Consider the following 22,343-nt stretch of genomic DNA (forward strand, 5'->3'; position numbering starts at 1 on the left):
TCCTTATTTTTTGGTAGATGTAGTATAAATAGGATGATTCCTATACTTTGTAATCACATTGAGAATAATGAAATACAATGAGAAGAGTTATTCAATTCAATAGAGTTATGATTCTTTTTTTTTTTAAGATTCTTCAAGATTTTCTTTCTCATTCATACATTCTGTCATATTTCTTGATTCATCAAGAAGATTTTAAGCATGACTTCTTCCATTTTAACACTCATGTAGTTGTACCTTACACTATTATACATTAACATTGTGTGGAGATTCAGAATTTCAGATTTTAACAAATGCCGTTGATTGTCACCTAATCAATTTTGCCTTAAATATTTACTAAAAATATTAAAACTTAGGACATTATAGAGAAGTTATATATAATTTATATGTGTCACTATTCATGTCCTTTTGATCCAAAGAGTCCAACATAATATCCAAGTCAGACTTCATATATAATGAGCTAGGATAGTTTCCTATCTCTCATATACCTGCAAAGAAAAAGAAAAATAGTTCATAAACAAAGCATGTAGTGTTGGAAATTTGTTTGATGAATGAAATAATTTATTTAATACTAAAGATGATGAAGAACACTATCATCATATTGTGAAAGAAACTATTTCTAGAATTTGAACTCATAATCACTAAACATTATCATTAGTGTTGGGTCAGGCTCACCATCTTAACTTAGACTATATATTGAAAAAAAAGACTACTAAGTAAAAAGAAGAAATTACCTCCCAAGTTTGATATACCTAGTTGATCATATAACTAAAATCCTAGTTAGTTTGTTCCAGTGGTGTGGAAATTCCAGCATCATTATCTAGTGCAAATTGTTAACCTACAGAGCCATTATATTATATTATTGTTGGATTCACTGGCATATCTAACAAGGATGACATTGTGCCATTTGGTGGAATAAAAGGAGTCACGTCTAGAGCATTTTGATTCATCATCATGCTTCAACAAGGATAAATAAATCAGTTGTTATTATTGTATCAATCACATTTTAAAAATAAGAAATAGAAGTAAAGAATGGGTGACCCAATGTAACTACCTAGTGGGATCTTAGAATGATAGATATACACAATTTTAACTCATTGGTGAAAATATTGTTTACATGTTTAACTAACATTTAAGTGCTTAAAGGTTGTTTACGAGTTGAGTTTCGGATGAGAAAGAAGAGAAAAGGAGGTCGAGACTCATCTCAATAATATATTTATGGCTCTCAAGTCTTTCTTTTCTCTTCATTCTTATTCAAAATCCAACTCATAAATGTACCATTAACAATATTAGGATAGTGTTAGTGGCATAACATTATTGGTCAAATAAATATTAAGTTATTGCATATTTAAATCATGTGATCCTAAACTATATTTGCTTGATCAATTACATGTATGATAATGTAGAAAGAACAACAAAAAGAAATACTAAGATACTCATCAAGTACCAGCAGATCTGGATACCCTATTATCCTATTAGTATTCCCTTATTTATTTTAAAATATGATATATTGATCCAAATTTCATACTTAAAGTCATATAAATTTGATTATTTCCCTTATATTATGTCTCAAGATTTACTAGTATTTGAATACATCATTCAAAATGTGAATGTGTGGTGTCTCAACTTTAATTTCCATTAGGTAAGTTCTCAAGATGTTAAGAAATAATATATTATTAAATATCATATCAATAAATAAATTATACTTAACCTTTTTTCCTCTCAATAAAAAGTATAAAACCAAGATTGTTATAAAGATTAATGATTACTAAGATGACAAATCATGTATTTGAAGTGAAAATCATGTTTAAAAAATATTAGAAATATCACATATATTTTTCAATTGTCAATGTCTTCATAATCTACTTGACATTTCATACTTTTCAGAATTGAATTCTGTTTAGTATACTATAACAATCAATAAATCTCAAGTTCAATTATTAGATAATGTGAAATTGTATTTATATAGACAACTATTCAGTCATGATTAATTGTACATAGTTATGTCAAGAGTTCAAAGTAAAAATAGATTGAAGATATTGATACATTATAAAGATGGTAAACCACCAAAGACACCAACAAATATAATTTATAAAGAATTTTTCCAAAATATTTAAGTATTCTACACCTTATTTATGAGGTAATCTTCAATGAAATACATACAAATTGTTTTTTATGAAGTAATTTTCAATAATTTTACACTATAATATTTTTATTTAAGAAGCAATAATAATTAAATATGAATATAATATCATATGATTTTACTAACAGTGTATCTATACATATTGAATTAATCTTCAATAACATTTTCTTTTAAGAATTTAAAATCTATGCAGATCAATAACGTATGTGGCAGATCTCGTACAATCATTCACAAAACAAAGAACACAGTCTTATACCTCTCTCCTTAATTTTTGCATTGATTTTTTGTTAATCAGAAAACCAACACCATGGTTGAAACAAGACACAGTTCATCTTCATCTTCTTCTACTTCTTCTACTACTTCTTCTCCTACCAAGCGCTCTCACTCTCCACCTTCTCATCCCAAACCCAAACGATCAAAGGTATATATATATATATCTATAATCTATACAAACACTTTCATTAGTAGAGATTTTTCTTCTACATCTGATTGATTTTTCATATGGGTTGTGAAAGTTATGTGAGGATGATTCAGAAACAAGCTTGCCCTCCATTGAAATTGGTGATCCAGTCAACAAAACAATACCACATGAACCTGTTTCATTCAAGGATGTTGTTGTTGATGCTATGTCACCACAGTCTCCTTCTGTTACAATTGAACAAGACCCTATTGTTTTGCAGCAAATTCTAGGTTCTAGAGAAACCCCTTTTTCTGTTTTATGATGTTTGTTTTTAAGGAAAATTAAAGTTGCATCCTACATTTGGCTTAATTACACTTGATGATAGTCTTGTTTAAAAGTTGTAACACAAGATAAACCTCTTAGGTTCCATCTGTGAGTTGAGTTTTGGAGGGAAAGGAAGAGAAATGGAAGACTCCATAACCATTTCATAAGTGTATTTCACAGCTCTGAGACCCAACTCGCAAACGAATCCTTAGTGTAATTTTTAGGATGCGAAGGATACTCGATGTAATTAAGCCAAATCTCAGGGAAGTTATTATAATTTATCCTTGTTTCCTTGCTTGCATGAGGTTTTGGGCATAATTAAATGGTTTGCACTTCACAGTACTGATTCTGGTGTGTGGTACCTAGTTCTATGTGGTTCATCACTTTTTACGTTATTATTAAAAGACTTCTTTTATAAGAAACCCGGTATGTGGCCGAATCTGTTACCCGGTACATAGGCTAAATGAGGGAACCATGTAATTGTGGACTTGGGATTGATTTGATTTTGTAAATTTAATGGTAACGGCAGGCGAGACGCTGGATGAAATTGCGATGGATGCCGATAAACGTAAGGCTGTTGCCACAGTTGCGGCAGAGGCGGCTGCTGCAGCTGTTGCTGCTAAGGCGGTTGCTGCAGCTGCTGCAGCTAGGGCAGTTGCTGCTGCAGCTGCAGCTAGGGAAGCACTTGGTCAGTTAAAGGAATGCGAGGCAAAATCCACTATGGCAAACCCCAAGGCTTCTTGGGGAAGGCTAATCTCTCAGTGCTCACAGGTTTACTTCTTTCTCTTAGTTGAGCATTTTTCACTTTGCATTTTCCGGATTTAGTGTTGTGTCATCTTTGACGAGTCTTGCATCTTAAGCGAATTCATATTGTTTACTAGTTCTAGACCATGAAATTTTGTGTATGTCTCATGATGCATAAAATGAATGTGTTACTGAGACTTCCACACAAGAAATTCTTAGGTGCTTTATGAGGTGGGCCATTCTGTAACTATATCCTTTAACTACATTTCAATGCTATTCTTGTTTGGAAAATGCTGTATCGTAGCAACAACATCCATCTAGGAGAAGCAAATTGGTTGGAGCTTATATAATACTGAAGTGAATCACTTAATGAAGCAGTCTTGAACTATTCTTCGTTTATTTATTTTGGTTAAAAAAATCAACTAAGGAAAATTCTGATAGTGCTATATTAGATTTATAGGATGCATCATCAACATTGTGCACAAGATTTGGTATAACTTGGTGGAAACTAATATCAATCTAGATTTTATCCAAAAACAAATTTGTTCGCAATGGTAAACATAACTCACTGAAGTAGTAATATGCAGTCATGGATATGCTTTTAAGGTGAAAGTGACCCAATTTCAGAATGAGTGTATAAATTGTTTAACATTTGTTGTGTTCAAATGATGCGTATTTGACACTGATTTATCATTTGTTATACAATTGCTGATTGGAATCAACTCTGACCATGTGGTTTTTTTTATATTAAGGGTGAAAGATAAAAAAAAAGAATTCACAATTACTGGTTTATATGATAGATATTATACGTGTTAGAGACACACTTCGTTAATTATCTATTGAATCAATATAAGGTTTAATAACTCCTGGCCTCTCTTTTATATACTTTAAAGAAGTATATTCTATTTTTTGGGGAGAATTGGGATATGATTTATGTTGTATCTTCTTATTAGAGCTCTTCAATTTATGGTTGTATGATTGTAGATTTGGATTTGATCATCTTTTGGTATCCATGATTCTCCAGAATCCTCACCTGCACATGTGCAATCCTCTCTTCACTGTTGGTGGCCGTCGGTGTAATCTATTGCTTAAAGATCCAGATGTTAGTAACGTTTTGTGCAAGTTAAGCTTGGTTGAGGTAGAGTTTCCTCGTCTTTTGGAACTTAAAGCAAACGGTTGAATAACTGAGAGTCTATCTTTTGTACCACTTTATTATGGAAAAGTATTCATATTTCAAACAAAAATCAAATATAACTTAGATAGTTAGTGGAATATATTTATGAAAAAAACAAATTTATGCCAGATATAGTAGATGGGTCCTAAAATGTCCCAACTTCAGAATATTTTTTATATGAATTTTATGTTTTTATTTATCTAAAAAGTCACTAACCACAATTTTATTTTTATACATCTGCATAGCATGTAGGTTCTTTTTTTGCATTACTAGAAATCACGGGAGATAAAGGTGCTGTTCAAGTTAATGGAAAGACTTATCGAAAGAATACCTGTCTGCTTGTTACTGAAGGTGATGAATTAATCTTCAATTCTTCTGGAAAGCATGCTTACGTATCCTTTTACATATATTTCAGGTGCCAACTGTGCCTGGGAAGATGTAGTCTCTTGTTTTTTCTTCTTCGTTGCATGTTTCTGTTTTTTATTTCATGAGGTCAACTGTTACTTATGTCTTCTGTACACGCAATGTTGTATTTTTTCATATTTAAACTTGTATGGTTAATTTGTGGTTCCTTAGCTTACAATTTAGATCTTTCAGCAGACTGATATACCTGTGAGTATTTTAGAAGCCCACAAGGCTCCAGTAAAGGGATTGTGTTCCGGTGACCCTTCAGCCGTTGCTGGTGCATCAATATTGGCCTCCTTATCCAATCTTCATAAAGATTTTTCTCTCCTTAAACCTCCTACTTTAACTAGCAAGAATATGCAACACAACACAGAGCTTTCAATGTCATCACTACCTTCTGGCCATAAGGATGATACTCTTGACAATGAAATAAAGGATGCCAGCAATGATAACGAACCGACTGGTGCTGTTTCAGATGAGAAGAGTATTCTTGCATCCTCCATTGCGGTTAATGAAAATCCTAGCCTTGACAATATGGACTTGGATGCTAGTTTGGGTGAAGATGCAGGGAAGAAGAGTGGAGGTACTTGTGAATTAAGGCCTTTGTTGCAGATGCTTGCTGGCTCATGCTCTGAATTTGATTCAGATGGTAGTATTTCTAAGATATTGGAAGAGCGAAGTGAATTAAGAGAGCTCCTTAAGGAAGTAGAATTGGCATCAAGCAATCGTCAAATATTTAAAGAAAATTTACAACAAGGAATTCTTAATCCTGACGATATCGAGGTGTCATTTGAAAGCTTCCCGTATTATCTAAGGTAAAACAATTGCTTCTTGTAGATAGATAAACAACTGCTTCTTGTAGATATATAGATAAATAAAGGGAAGGGTGGAGAGGGAGAGAGAGCCAGACAGAGAGATATAGATAGAGAGAGAGGGAGAGAGAGAGAATTTTAGAGCTATGGATAAAAGTTAATTTACATTATTTTATCATTTTGTATCATCACAGTGATACAACGAGAAATGCTTTGATTGCTTCTACATATATTCATCTGAAGTGCAATGGTTATGGAAAATATGCTTTAGATCTACCGTCCATATTCCCACGGATATTGTTATCTGGTCCCACAGGTAGCTCTATCATACTTATTTGTACTTTTATTTTCCCTTTCTGGTGATAGAGAAGTGAAACTATCCTATATGGTTCTTGTGTAGGTTCGGAAATATATCAGGAAACTTTGTGCAAGGGACTTGCTAAACATTTTGGTGTTAGACTATTGATTGTGGATTCTCTTTCACTTCTTAGTGTATGCTTTCTCATATATTCTTACCTTATAACCTCTTTACAAGTTTTATTTAGGAATTTATCTTACTAGTCAAAGAATTTTGTGAATCCTTCATCTTTTCAACCCTTTCACTTCTTGGTGTATGTTTTCTTAGATATTCTTGTCCTATAACATAACAATTTATAAAGGTTATAAATTTACTGTGCAAAAGCATTAAATCACATTACAACAGACTTATATGATTATCATTTCTTTAATATGCTAATTTTCTTTCTAGGGAACACCATTAAAGGAAGCTGATTCTGCTAAGGCAAGTTCAAGACATGACAGAACATGTATGTTTACAAAGAGAAACACCCAGGTTACCACAGTACAGATTAAGAAACCAGCTTCTAGTGCCGATGTTGATATTATAAGCGGGTCTGCATTAAATTCTAAAGGTAAGCTGAAGCAAGAGGCTTTTACTGCATCATCAAAAGGTGTTAGTCTTAAAGCAGGTAGGTAAGCTGTTGTTTCCCAAAAAAGTAGTTTATGCTAAGTTACTACATATCTTCTTATTCACTTGTTTATGCTGTGTGACATTCTGAAAACTTTAGTGACATGATGCTTACATAATTTGCAGGTGATCGAGTAAAATTTGTTGGTAACTTTCCTTCGTCTATCTCATCACTACAAAATTATCCTTCTAGGTAATACATTATGAAAGAATTATATAATTTTTATATTTTTCAATCTTAATAGGGTTTTTCTTTCTTTTTTTTGTTTAGGAGGGCATACATGAAAACGAAAACACTTCTAGTATATGCTTTCAAAAGCATTGTAGATAAAGAGTAATAATTTTTGAAGAGAGTAGACAGCTTTAATCATTATTCCCCCACTTTTCCATTATATTTAATTTTCAGTTTGGAGAATATTTTATCATCCCCCTAGCTGTATTTTTCCTCTTCAATGAAACTTCTTTGTCTATCAATTCTTTTGTTTCATTGATGTTATTGGAATTTGGATATTCAAAATTTCTATTTGTTAGATACATCTTTTTTATGTTATTGGAATGAGGATATTCAAAACATCTATTTGTGAGATCCTACTTTATGATTTCCCATGTCAAACTTCTGTTCAAGCGGGACACTAATAACTTGTTTTTATTCTTATGCTGTATTGGGTAGGGGACCAAGCTATGGCTCCCGGGGCAAAATTCTCCTTGTTTTCAAAGATAACAAGTCTTCAAAAATTGGAGTTAGGTTTGATAAATCAATTCCTGATGGCAATGATCTTGGGGGCCTTTGTGAAGATGATCATGGTTTCTTTTGTTCCAGTAATTCACTCTATCCGTTTGAATTCTGTTTCTTTGGCTGCATATTGGCTTTTTGTATGACGAGTTTTGCTAGTGTGCTAAAAATCCGTTGATGATTCGTGATGCAGTTAATCATTTACTAAGAGTAGATGGTTTTGGAGGGGATGATTTTGACATGATTGCAATTAACGATATCTTTGAGGTGACCCCGGTGCTTTACTGCTTTACTTGTCCAAAAGTTCTAGTCTTTACTCCTGAGGAGGTATACTTAAACTTTAACTCCCTCCTCTGTTGTTGTGTACATAGGTTGCCTCCAATCAGAGTAAAAGTGGGGCACTGCTGGTGTTCATTAAAGATATAGAGAAGGCGATAGTTGGGAACTATGACGTTATTAAGAGTAAACTTGAAAGTTTGCCACAAAATGTTGTTGTAATTGGCTCACACACCCAGCTGGATAATCCGAAGGATAAGGTGCTGTTTGATGATTGTTTGTTAGCTATCTTAAGATTGTTTAAAAGAAGTTATTGCCATTGTTTATAAAGAACTTATTGCCTTTGATTTTCTTGGCTGCATCTTTATGCTTCCAGACCCAACTTGGCGGCCTTTTGTTTACAAAGTTTGGGAGCAATCAGGCAACACTACTGGATCTTGCTTTTCCGGTATGCTAATCATATCCATTGCTCCGTGTATGTTGATAATACTTGTATTCAAAATTGTCAAAATGAGGAGTTTAACTTAACTTGTGGAGCTCCATTAAACTCAAACCATAAGCTTATAAACTCATAAGAGCTTACATATTTCAAAAATATTTTTTACAAGGTATTTTGGTCACCAGACATAATTAGATAACATATTCATAAGTGAAAATCAACATTCCTACTTTATAACAAAGCAAAAGAAGGTAATAAATTAGAAATATAACTAAATACTTGATTTAACTATTATAATATACTTAGCTTTGCGCTTACATTATTTTGCAGTTTGACAAAATAGTACAAATAATGATGAAAATATAAAATTTTAACTTCATAAAGATGAGTAAAGGCGAGTAGACTCAAGTTCCTGATAAATTGATCAAAACTGTGTGTTTTAAGGCCAAGATAATGTTAAATTTAGACTTGTAAACTCACTAGTAGATTATGAGAGTTTATCTATTTATCAAGTTTACTTGAACACAAGTTTTACAAAAAGAGAGTTGTATTTGATAGACTAGGTTATGTGATTTTCATATTGTTGTAAATATAAAGTAAAATTTTGGAGTGTAATAGCCTAATAAAAGTATTTTTGTGCTTCCCTTGCTCCCTATTCATCCAAAATTTACAAGGTTGAATATTGCATTACTTGTGTTCATGGTGCTTTATCTATGTATTTACTTTTCGGGAATACTGGATTTCTTCCACGGATTATGGTTTTGGGTTGGATGGATTTCTGCATATTGGGTATTGATCTCTATATTTACTGATTTGCATTTTGGTCTCTCAAGGACAAATACACATTAATAAGTGAAAAGCGTATGGACCAATCCATTATAGGAAGTAGTGAGTTGAGGATAAGTACCTTGAGTAGAAACTATATGGAGTAAAAGCAAATTAGTGGAAAATATAAGGACCAGGATCTTAACAGTACACATCAAAATTCAAATAAATCAACATATAGTGATTAATACCCAAAGGTTCTGGGGCAAACACTAAAGTGGTAACCATAGAGGTCAAAATCTTACTTAAACATTGTTTATACTTTGGTGGTTTGGTTCCTTCATGAACTAACTACTTATCAACTATAACAATGTTGTCATATTTTAGGATAAGTTCAGTAGATTGCGTGGTAGAAGCAAAGAATCGCCCAAAGCTATGAAGCAACTTAGTCGCCTCTTCCCCAATAGATTGACGATAGAGCCGCCTCAGGTATCACATATTAAATTTTATCGTGCAGATTGTATTGTTGTTAGTTACAGTATCCAATTTTACTTCCAAACCAATGCAGGATGAGGTTTTACTTTCTGATTGGAAGCAACAGTTAGAACGTGACATTGAAATTATGAAAGCTCAGTCCAATGTTGCCAGCATTCGCTCAGTGAGTTTTGTAACATCTATTTATCTCATTTCTTTTTTCTTACTTTTACAATATACCTATCCTGGTGCCATCAATAGCAAATAGTTTTTTTTGGTTTTGTGTTGACCTTCTAATAGGGCTTAGAAATGCTTTATTACTTAAATAAACCTTTTGCGTAAACAATAAAATTATCCATTTGAGGTTGGTTTGTCGAGCAATGTGTGTTAGTTTCATTCTGCCACGTCTCCTGGCTTCCACTTGGATTAATTCAATTGTAAACTTTATCTTTCCTTGCTATATATCAAACTTATGATACGATTCTTTAATGATTTCAGGTGTTCAAAAGAATTGGATTGAATTGCCCTGACCTTGAGTCTTTTATCATTAAAGATCAAACCCTAACTAACGAAAGTAAGTATTTTTGAAGTTTGAATAAACTTACCTGACTATCACAATATATATGCAAATGTTTACCTTTGCTGCAAATATTACTGAGAACATCACATGATTCCTTTTATTAGGTGCGGAAAAAATCATCGGTTGGGCTATAAGTCACCATTTTATGCATTTGTCCAAAGATCCTATCAAAGTGTCCAAGCCTGTGATATCTATAGAAAGGTAGCTCCCACCATTTATGTGCATTTTGGTTACACCGACCTTAAAAATTGAGAATGGAACAAAATGCAGTTCTTCGATCTTGTTAACGAGTATTTTACATTTCATTGGTGCAGCATTAAGTATGGGCTCAACATTCTACAGGGCATCGAAAGTGAAAACAAGAACTTGAGTAAATCAATCAAGGTAAACTTAGCATGACCCCTTCCAAATTTACTCCATTACCCATCATTTCTCGTGGAATAAGAATGCACTGGTTTCCATCTTCTTTGTTTAACATGTCAAGTTTGGGTCAAAGGTATCCATTGCCACTTGCTTAATTGTATTTGGTTGCTGCATGTCTATATAAGGGACCCTGAATTTGGTGCGATCAACTCCATTAACGACCACTTAGGAATCTTTTTTTGGATTACAACCATTATCTCAAGTTTTGGATCGAACTAATCTATTAACCCAAATAGTTCATTGGAGAAAATTGAGTTATTTGGGTCCTTGAGGATTGACGGGGCGAACAAATGCTAATATACTCCCATGAAGAAATATGTTAGCAACCTACACCAAAATATTTGGACAAAAAACCTTATTTTCTTGCTCAAACAACTTGTTAGGGATATTTTAGTAAATTTCTTTTTAAAAATTATAGAAGTTACAAATTTATGGAAAAATATTATTACCGGTGATGTTGTTATGGGAGGGAAAGGGAGAAACATGTAGCTTCACGAAAAAAAACCAATATGTAAGAACAATTTTTTATTTAACAAAATGTCCCTAAATTAAACAAAATGAGGTGTTGGAATTTTGTCCAAAACTTCGGGTTTAACCTGCTAATGCACTCCAACCAAAGAGGTGGGACTATATTAGTAGTCCCAAGATGTGAAGATATTTAAAAATTAGTTGTCTTGATGTTATTTATAGAAATTTATGGACACTACACTTTGATCATTTATGCTTATTGATTTTTATTTATAGGATGTGGTTGCTGAGAATGAATTCGAGAAAAAGTTGCTTGCTGATGTTATTCCTCCAACTGATATTGGGGTTACATTTGATGATATTGGGGCATTAGAAAATGTGAAGGACACCTTGAAGGAATTGGTTATGCTTCCTCTTCAAAGGCCTGAATTGTTTAGCAAAGGGCAATTAACGAAGGTGGCGTGACTTAATTATTGTTTACTATTAATGACTTGTGAAATCCATTTAGATCCCGCCATATTTAGCACCTCATTGCAATTACTTTGGATCTTTGGATGAAGCCTTGCAAGGGAATATTACTTTTTGGCCCTCCCGGGACAGGAAAAACAATGCTTGCAAAGGCTGTAGCAACCGAAGCTGGAGCAAATTTTATTAATATTTCTATGTCTAGCATTGCTTCGAAGGTATTGAGTGTTATGAATTGTTAACTTCTTGTTATGCTGTCTAATTCATTTAATGCTTTGGTGGCTAGAGTACATGATAATTTTTTTATTGCAGTGGTTTGGTGAAGGAGAAAAATATGTCAAAGCAATCTTTTCCGTAGCTAGCAAAATTGCCCCAAGTGTTATTTTTGTCGATGAGGTTGGTACAAGATGCAATGTACATATTTTTATTTTCCTTTTATTGTTGCTCGGCTTAATTATGTTTTACTTTCTACATTTTCATCCTTTTTTGTTTGAAAAAATTGAAAGCTTATCTGGCCTTCAGAATCTAGATTCCACATTACATTTTTTGCTAGTCCATCTTAAAAATTAAATGTTCATTAATCTTTTAAGTTCTAACTTCTTTCTTTAACACATTCTCACCAATAGAGAGGTGTTATACTTTCTTTACTAGGTTATTGTCATGACATGCCTAATATGCCAGTATCAATGTGACACTAATGTAATAGCTAACTAGGCTAATTGGTCACATGATGTGCATTTCAGGGTAGCTTATGCAAATTGTGTCAGTAATGAAAAAATAAAGAAAAAAAATTAAAGCAGTTAAAATGAAGGATTAAGATATAAAAATATATAAGCCTTATTTCTTCTATGGTGGGAACTGCTATGGATGTTCTTTCAGTTATCTGTGTTTGATTTGTTACGGTATCTACGACAGGTCGATAGTATGTTAGGAAAACGTGAAAATCCTGGTGAGCATGAGGCTATGCGTAAAATGAAGAACGAGTTTATGGTTAACTGGGATGGCCTGCGAACAAAAGAGAAAGATCGTGTACTTGTTCTTGCTGCTACAAACAGGCCCTTTGATCTTGATGAGGCTGTTATCCGGAGGCTTCCACGAAGGTAAATAAATGTTATTTATATGTCGTCAATTTCATGTTTATTTGTTTGACAGATTAACCATTCTAGCTTATGGTCTTTCTTCAACAAATATGCAGATTGATGGTTAATTTGCCAGATGCTCCAAACAGAGAAAAAATTCTCAGGGTCATCTTAGCCAAAGAAGATTTGGCACCTGATGTTGATTTGGAAGCAACGGCAAACATGACTGATGGATATACAGGGAGTGACCTAAAGGTTTTCTTTCTTTCTCTTTCATTCAGTCGTTAGAGAAGCTGTAGGGTCGGCATATTGGAAGATATTCACACGTAATATAATGTTTTGTTGCAGAATTTGTGTGTAACAGCGGCCCAGTACCCAATAAGAGAGATCTTGGAAAAGGAAAAAAAGGTCAGTTTAATACCTATGTACATATTTATACTCTAACTATTGTATGATTTATGTCTAAGTCTTAAGAAATAAGACACGTTGAAGCTTGACTCTTTCTTAAGAAATAACCGAATTAATAGGAAATTAGTATATGATGTTATCGATAATACATGGACTGAAATGAAAGACAAAACAGTTAATTAGATTGATGTTGTAAGAATGAAGAGCAACCGAGTTTGGTTCGTATATAAAAAACTACTGAAGTCTGATTGTCATGTGAAAAGTTATGAAGTTTAATGTTGTTGAGATCATTCTTAGATCAGTTGTTAATGTTTGGTACCCTCTTGAAAATTCAATGAGTTTAGGAGGGAATTTTACTTCTTTTCTATGTACATCCCCTTTTAAATAAAAGATATGAATATGTTATGCATTATGTTGACACATGAAAGTGTCCACTTTCTTATTCGGCATACAAGTTGCTTAGTGACCATGAGGTCGCGAGTTCAAATCCTGGAAACAGCCTCTTCGCTTACGGAGTAAAGGCGGCATACATCTACCCTCCCCAGACCCCACTAAGTGGGAGCATCGTGCATTGGGCTGTCATTTTTTTACAAGTTATTGCTCTGACATCAAAGTGTGTTTCAGGAAAAGAGTTTAGCATTGGCTGAGAACAAACCCTTACCTAAATTATGTACCAGTGTTGATATTCGTTCCTTAAAGATGGAGGATTTGATTCATGCACATGAGCAGGTATAGTAGTTCTGCTTTGTTATCCAAGTTTTTTAAGGTTCCTTCTTTAGATATTTTCACTTTGAAGCATGCCTATATTTGAGGGTAAAGAAGCTTAATTGAACATTAATCTACATTTCTAGGCACTAATGTTGTTCCTTACAAAACATTAACTTACATTTGTAGTATTATTACATGATAAATTCCAAGCTAGATTTGATGTATTACATTTTGCATTAAACTTATAATGAATGCTTGCAGGTGTGTGCAAGTGTGGCATCGGAGTCGTCGAATATGACCGAGCTACTACAATGGAATGACCTTTATGGAGAAGGTGGATCTAGAAAAAAGAGAGCTTTAAGCTATTTTATGTAAAGTAAGGCAAAACTTCTTTGTATAGCATTTCTTGCTTAGGCTATTATTGTTCTATGGCCACTATATATAGAGATTCAACAAGATAAGTTACCAATGGATATGGAAAATTCCATTGTTGGTCCTGCAACCTCTGCAAAAATTTGCATATTTTGTAAATTTGTTGACCAAATTTTACTTACTTTGGTCTTTCCTCAGGCTCTGTGGGGTACCCTCTTGTGGGTTCTGTGCTTGTAAATACCTATTTTATTTTTCAAGAAATGAAATGGTTTTTTTTTCTGGGTGAAATTATCAAATAAATTGTGTGGTGTTGCATGTTATTTTATACTTTTGCATTATACACTCCTTCCCTGACAAAATCATGTACATGCTACTATAGAAGAATCAAGTGGAAATTCACCTACTGTAATTTCCTAAATAAATCCTTAGGATCTTGATTATGTAAAAAGTGTAATGAGGTTAATGCTTGGTTGATAAGAGATGCAGATGTACTTTGTGTATTTAGTAGTTGAGTCTCCGTGCAACGGTAGATTGGTTCATGGGGTTCAAATCCTATAAATAATTTCTTTATTTGCGAGCATAAGACTGTGTATATTTATCATTCTCAAACATCACTAAGTATGGATTGGGTCTTTTTACTTTGTCTCAGTATTTCTTCCTTTTTTTACTTTGGGTCTATTTGTAAGTTGAGTTTTGGATTGGAATGAAGAAAAATAGAAGATTTTAGAGTCATTTCACAGGTGTATTTCATGGTTCTGAAGCCTTCTCATTCCCTTCTTTATCCTTCAAAATTCAACTCGCAAATAGCTTGAGTTTTGGACTATCACGTCATGCTCATTGGGTGGGTCTTGAAATGTGTGGCAAAAAAACAAGACTATATTTGTTGATGATTTAAGTTGTTGGTCTTTCTAATTCATTATTTTGGGTAATTATAGGGACTTAAAATTAATAAGATGTTGGTGGCAAATAAATCCAGAAATCAGTACATTTACAGAGAGATCAAAGTACCTTATAAAGTTGTGGCATGTGCAGGCCATGTTAGTAACAAGTTGATAAAAGATGGTCCTCTAGTAGTGGGTTCCATTCTTGTAAATATTTTCTATTTCAATTTTCTTCATTTAATCCTTCATATTCTACACTGAGTGTCAAGACCGAAAACAGTTTATAGATAGCTAAGTTCTCCTTTTGGGTACTTTGGTAACTAAGTTCTCTTTTTTTGGTACATTGATAACCAAGTTCTGGAAGCATGTAGTTATTATTATCTCATTAAAAAACAATAGAATGTAATATCTATGCATTATGAGTTTAGAGATTTATACAAAATCATTATATTATTCACTATTAAAAGTCAATGATATGAATAATGAATGATACAATAATAATGTATAAAATTCATACACAATTAATGTATATGTTTTTTTCTCAAAAATATATTTCATTAGATTAGACAGGTGTCTATTTCTTTTGTTTGGAGATGTATTCATTTTAATAGATTCTTTGTCTCAAAAAAAAATTAACTTTCTGTTATATATACAAAAAGGTAAAATTAGGAAATTAAGTTCATTGGTTCTTGATTTTTTAATACTTTTGTTTTCTTTTTTTAAACCTTCTTACCTGTCAATAAAGTCCATAAAATTATTATAAATAATTATGGATTTAATATTGTAAATTTTGTATACAATTATTATTAATCATTTATATGTGTCACTTTTATTTTAAAATCAATAATTATTATCTTGGATTGATAATATAAAATAGAAGAGATTCACTTACTCTAAGAGTAAGTTTAAAAATTTACTTCACATCTTAGTCTTTCATTATAGAAAAATCTAATGGTTCAAATTTATTTACTAATTCAAATAATTAGATTATCCCAAAATAGATTACTAAGATGTAAAGTATGTCCTTTTTAAATTATTTGTGGATCTTTTACCTATAAAATCCAGGGACTCACTTACTCTAGGAGTTAGGAGTAAGTTAATAAATAAACTTATTTTACATTATTTTACATCTTAGTCATATATTTTATAAAAATTTAATGGTTTATATGATTTGAATTAATCAACATATCTGAATTATAAGATTTTTATATAATAAATTATTAAGATATGAAATAAGTTTTTTAGACTTGAATTCTCTATCTACAAAAAAACATTTACACATAACCAAATTTCTCTAATTCACACGTGGGTTGCCAAAGTTTTTTGACTTGTTTCATATGGTCCATTAATAGATGCCAGGTTGTTGCTACCTACTTATTCAATCCTTTTCTTATTACAGATCTCAAACCATGTGAAATGTTTTTTCTTTAATTTAATTTTAGAAAACATATAATAATAATAATAATAATAAATGATTTGAGTTTATTGACTTAGGCTACTTCTTGACTCTTGCGTGTGAAACGTTATTTGCATGTGGTTTTTTTTTAAAAACATTATTACGTGATTGTCTGTGTGAACAAGTGTTATTCAAAAAAGTCTACTTTTGATTTTTTTTTCTTCATTTTTTCGAGATTTAATGAGATTTTGCACTATTAGATTAACATTTTATTGATATTTGTAATGTGATTTATGATAATTACATGATCCAAACTATTGTCCTAAGGAGGAAGGATGCAAAAACAACCAAACTTCTAAATAATAATAAAAAAAGTAAGTGATGTATTTTATAGATTTGGTTAATTATAATTTGACAACAAAGACTTTTGTTAATTGATTCCTTAAGCATTGCTATATAAGGTTAGATACTGGCTAGCAAAAGTGTTACAATTTTAATTTTGGTAAAAGTGAAGAATATTGCCTTTTCTAAAGAATATTGTCTTTTCTAAGTCAAAAAAATCACTTAGAAAAAAAATGGTTTTATAATTTAGTTTAAAAGCAAAATAATGTTAAATAAACAAGGGAGGGGTTTCTTTAAATTGAGGTTTGAACTATAATGTGCATTAATCCAAACAAAATTTAGATGTGAATTTATTAACAATCTCAATTATACATCGTCTTTAATGATCTAGATTTCTGCTCTTTAAACAAAAGGTACATTTTTGTAATATTCAAGTGGGTTGTTGAAATGAATCCCCTTTGAAATTTGATGCAAATCCTAAAGATTACTGAGTGACACCATTTTTTGATAGCAAATGTACTCCTCATTCAAAACTTTCAATGACCAATAATATTTTTAAGTATCAAATTAATACATTTAAAAACTTTCACATATCAAAATGGATATACAATCTTATTTTTTAATTTTATGAGAGAAATAAATAAATTATATTAGGATATACAAAAAAAAGAATTATGTAGGTGTATTGAGTTCCAATAGCTTATTAAACTCAAGTAAAAACAAATTAGCTGAAGCTAAAGAAAGTAAAAACATCAATGGAGAGGATGGACTTGTCAAATAAATATCATAAGATAATTTATCTTATTCTTTTATCAATAGTAAAAATATAATATACATATTGTTTACTTTAGTTTTATAAATATTTTTATAGAAAACTCTTAAATCTAGTACATGTCATAATTTTAGTAATTGTATGAGATAACTTATCTCCTTATACGGATCAAGAATATCTCCACCTATGATTAATGAATGAATAATGTTATTTCTTCCTATTATATCCTCATACAAATCATTGTACTTATAAAAAAAACTGACATATATTATTTATAAATCAATTATCATTAATATATAAATAAAGTATTACACTGTGACATATATGTGAGAAGAAAATTTAGTATTTAGAATAAAAATATATCATTTTCTTTAATAAATTATTCCCCTTCTGAATGGGTGATTTCTCCTGCAGCCAACAAATATGACTCTCATAATCAAAGTCTCAACTTTTGTTTTTTTGTTTTTATAGAGATACCTGATTAAAAAAAGAAGATGATATTGATATTTATAGATTTTTTGAAAGAATAGAATATAGAAAGAAGAATGGAAGAAAGTTCTAGCATAAAAGGATGGACATGACATGAGATGAGGTAGGTAGGGAGAAAAATCAAAGGACAGGAAATAAATAACACAACATCAGAAACAGAAAGGAAGAAGAAGAAGAAGAAGGATACCCTTAATAATAAGAGATACCCTTAATATGGAGGTGATGTATCATTCTTCAACTTTCCTTCTTCCTTCTGAGAGGGATACCCTTAATAACACTTCTCCTTCTCCTTTTTCTCTTTCCTACGCTCTCATTATTCTCAATCAACGCCTCCCCAGTTTTGCTCCTCTGCTTTGGGACCACGGTACTCCATTTTTATTATATATATATCTATCCAGTGTTTTAAATAGCGGTTGCGGTTTCGGAAACTAATGTGGTCGTGATAAAACCTTAACATATCGGTGTCTGTAATGGTTCCGGATTTAAAAGTTTGGTATTTATTATTTGTTTTTGATACTGTTATTATTGTTTGTGGTTGATTGATTTGATATTTTATGATGGGATTGGAACAGCCCAGTTACGAGTTTGTGCTGATGGAGGTGCGAATAGGCTGTTTGATGAAATGCCTCTTTTATTCCCTCATCAAGATATTTCCTATGTTCGCTCAAGGTCTTTCTCTCTCTTTTTCTCCTTTAATTCCATTTTCTTTATTCACTATAATTCATTTAAAGTAAAAGTACTTTCATGTCATCACGGTGTGGCTTAATCATAAAAAGTTACTCTTATAAAGGTATATTAAGAAAACACAAGGAATGCTAACCCATTACAACTAGAAAAAAACAACAATTAACCGACTGTAAAATTCGAGATCATGGGTCCAAACACCAATTTGTAACAAGATTTTTGGCTCTCGTACTTGACGAAAACCAAGACCACGATCTTATCTGAATTCGATCCATAATTTGAATAAAATTAACTTCCTTCCCATTGAAAAACACATCATTCCTCGTAAGCCAGATATACACCAACCTACATAGATGGTTGGAGAGAGAAATAGAAGGCTTGGAATCCTCTTATAATTTGTATATCATGGTTTGAAGTCTTCTCAATGTTTTAAAAAATTAACTCGGAAGTGCTCGGGTCTGTTTGCGAGTTAGGTTTTGAAGGGGACTCAAAGTGTATTTCATGACTCTCAAGCCTTTCTCTTGCTTCCATTATCCTACAAAAGTTTAGCTTGCGATCTTTAAGGGTCAATTTGCGTGTTTGGTTTTGAAGGGGGAACAGGTGAAAATGAAAGGCTTGAAAAGCCATAGAAGGTTTTGAAGTCTTATCTTTCCCTTTCCCCCTCCAAAACATAACTCACAAACTAACCCTAAGCCACATGGGAGGTTCGTCAAATTTCACTATTTTCCTTCAAATTGCTGGGTGGTATAATTTTTAAAGCAAGAGACCGTTAGACGCAATTAAGCCCAACCTAATTTACCTTACGAAGTAACATTGTCAGTACCGGCAGTTTCCATGTCGTTATCAGTACAATCAGGAACGAATCCAGATATTGGGAGGAAAAATATATAAAATTACACACACATATAGTAAATATTTTTGGGAAGGTATTTTCTTTTTTCATACAAGTACTATATGCATGTATAACTATAACTGATTTTATAAAATATATTAAAGCGAGAGGGGCCGACATTTTCAATTGATTGGTTTGAAGTTTTTCATAACGTTATACGTTTTTGCTTTTGGGATTGTCAATGGCATACACATTCCCAATGAACTTTATTTCTAGTTTTAGTTTATGGAGCTTAATTGGAGGGTTGATTATATACTAAAAACTATTCCACACTGTGTTGGAAATAGTTGTTTTTCTTTTGTTAATGAGCTTGATTTGCCATCTTGGGTTTACAGTCAGAAATTTCCTTTAATCTAACTTGCGATGTTTTTATCAGGTACAAGCCCAATTTAATCAAAGGTGATATGGATTCTATCAGAAAAGAAGTACTTGATTTCTATGTGGAGCAGGTACCTCCATATATATGTTTAAGGTTTTTGTGTGTTTCGGAATATGTGCATATAGAAAATGAGTCCAAGATCCAACTTTATGTCACACCAATTGCTAGTCGTGTTGTTCCTCTGTCTTCCTTACATCATGTCAATTTGTGAAGGGTCTTATGCTAATTTGCTTCCTGCAGGGGACTAAGATAATTGATGAGTCTCATGATCAAGATTCCACAGATTTACATAAATGTGTAAGACACATATGTGAAGTCATGCCAAAAAACGATAAATCACCAGTAAGTTAAAAATCTGGTTATACATTTTTTTTTTTGAGGGACTACTATCATGCTATGTGCATTGATGTTCTTTTCCCCCTTCTCTTAATGTAATGGCATCGTTGTTTGTCATTGAGCAAAGATTTTACGTTGACTGGCTAACAAAACCCTCGTCTTAATGTAATGGCAGCTATGCATTCTAGTAGCGGGCGCACTTGGTGGGAGATTTGACCACGAGATGGGAAATATCAATGTGCTGTGTCGATTCTCCAACACACGAATAATCCTTCTGTCTGAGGATTGCCTCATTCACCTTCTTCCAAAGAATCACTGTCATAAGATCCTTATTCAATCTTCTTCTGAGGGTCCACATTGTGGACTCATTCCCATCGGGACGCCATCTGGAAGTTCTACAACCACTGGACTGAAATGGAACCTCAGTAAGCATATCATTGTTAATTTTTTTTTTTTTTATGAACAATTTTGTTTATCATGTGTATTGTTGTTTAATAAATAATTTCAAGGTACCTTATTTCGGAACCTGTAAGTCTATAACTAAATCAGAACTTGCTTCACGAGGCTTTAATTTAATAGGATGGTAACCATTGCCGGTGATATGACATCAAAAAAATTTGATTCTTATGCAGCTATTATTAATCACTATACTATATACGATGTAGAATTGCGCCTTAGGTGGTTTGGACATGTGTAGAGGAAACTGGTAGAAGTCCTCGTAAAGATAGCATATCAAATGGAAACTAGTCCAATTCCTAGAGGAAGAGGAAACTAAGAAAATTCATAGGAGAAATGATAAAAAAGAATATTTTGTCAATGAACATGATTTATGACAAAGCATTATAGTGTCGTTCGATCCATGTAACTGACCCCACCTAGTGGCAACAGAAGCTTGGTTGCTGTTATACGCTATACGATGGACACACTTTTCCTGGGTTCCAAAATGAAAAAATATATATTAGTTAGCAGCCTATCAGAACATCAACACATGATAATACAAATTTGATGCTTTGGCTCTGAGTACATCATCTTTCTTTACCTTTTTTAATCACCCTGTTCTAATCTTTTCAGTGGAGTCTGATGAATAATAACTTATTTACTTTGGCTTTTTCAGAAAACACTGAGATGAGATTTGGAGGATTAGTCAGCACATCAAATATTGTTGAAGAAGATATAGTGACAGTACAGTCAGATTCAGATCTTCTTTGGACTATTTCTATCAAGAAGCTGTAGATGTTGAATGCCTTCAAAATCTACATCATACATATAAATATGGGTCATAGTCCATTTATAAGCCAGAGTTTATGCTGATCTTTATGTTTCATTCTTTTCATTCAATGTGTGAATCATGAGAGGGTGGAGGGGTATTATTCATTTGTGTTATTTGGAAATTATAGTCCAAATTATGCCTTGGAAGTTCAGTTTTCAGAAAGGTACTTACATTCATTGGCTCTGTTGTATGTTATTTTATCCTTGAATAAAATAAACAGAATGAGAGTGGAAAGGGAGTGTTTGGAAGAGTTTATGAAAATAGCTTATGACTCTTCTATAATTTGTTTTTTCTATAACATTCAAATATGTTTAAAGAGAACTAAACTTATTGCACAAAAGGGTAGAGTAGAATATAATAGAATAGAGATGGTAATAAAATTTGAACCAACTGGTACCCGTTTAAACTCAATTATACGAGCTTTGACTTAGTTTGAGTTTATTTTTTCAATCAGATTTGGTTTTGGTATTCGGGTGCACATTTGCTGAACTACAAAATGTATCATTCTGTGTCATGAGATTGTAATTGATAGAAAAAATATACTTTAGGTAAAATTTAATTATTAAGTATTTGTTTGATCAATCATAGCATATGTGATATGACACATGAAGTGATACAAATTATAGGACAGAAGATGTATTTACTTGTATTGAGTTTGTCTCCTTAGAAGTGGTAAATTTACATGGGGTAATACATCACATGCAATAGTTGATGCAATGAGCAAAGTGGTTCTCCTACGTTACACC

At 32.3% G+C, this 22,343-nt stretch overlaps 2 protein-coding genes across 3 annotated transcripts; both read left to right on the top strand.

Moving 5' to 3' along the window:
• Positions 2,346-14,435, top strand: LOC109330271. 2 transcript variants are annotated; one of them, XM_019564405.1, is made up of 27 exons: positions 2,346-2,561; positions 2,656-2,830; positions 3,394-3,635; positions 4,633-4,746; positions 5,028-5,174; positions 5,371-6,002; positions 6,194-6,315; positions 6,400-6,491; positions 6,748-6,967; positions 7,093-7,159; positions 7,637-7,785; positions 7,893-7,966; positions 8,071-8,235; positions 8,352-8,423; positions 9,567-9,668; positions 9,748-9,837; positions 10,152-10,227; positions 10,338-10,434; positions 10,548-10,617; positions 11,401-11,580; positions 11,685-11,807; positions 11,902-11,985; positions 12,505-12,689; positions 12,785-12,923; positions 13,017-13,076; positions 13,701-13,805; positions 14,046-14,435. In XM_019564405.1, the coding sequence occupies exons 1-27, from the start codon at positions 2,448-2,450 to the stop codon at positions 14,157-14,159; spliced, it is 3,810 nt and encodes a 1,269-aa protein (XP_019419950.1). In that variant the 5' UTR covers positions 2,346-2,447; the 3' UTR covers positions 14,160-14,435. The 2 variants fall into 2 exon arrangements, with proteins under 2 accessions (XP_019419950.1, XP_019419951.1); XM_019564406.1 differs by lacking the exons at positions 2,346-2,561; positions 2,656-2,830 and having other exon boundaries at positions 3,555-3,635; positions 4,593-4,746.
• On the top strand, positions 18,120-21,858 carry LOC109330391 (thiamine pyrophosphokinase 2). Its single transcript, XM_019564579.1, has 6 exons — positions 18,120-18,400; positions 18,609-18,705; positions 19,989-20,061; positions 20,232-20,333; positions 20,503-20,752; positions 21,442-21,858. The coding sequence occupies exons 1-6, from the start codon at positions 18,250-18,252 to the stop codon at positions 21,558-21,560; spliced, it is 792 nt and encodes a 263-aa protein (XP_019420124.1). The 5' UTR covers positions 18,120-18,249; the 3' UTR covers positions 21,561-21,858.

This window comes from Lupinus angustifolius, chromosome LG16 (genome assembly GCF_001865875.1).
Source record: "Lupinus angustifolius cultivar Tanjil chromosome LG16, LupAngTanjil_v1.0, whole genome shotgun sequence".
In the NCBI taxonomy this organism is placed as follows: domain Eukaryota; kingdom Viridiplantae; phylum Streptophyta; class Magnoliopsida; order Fabales; family Fabaceae; genus Lupinus; species Lupinus angustifolius.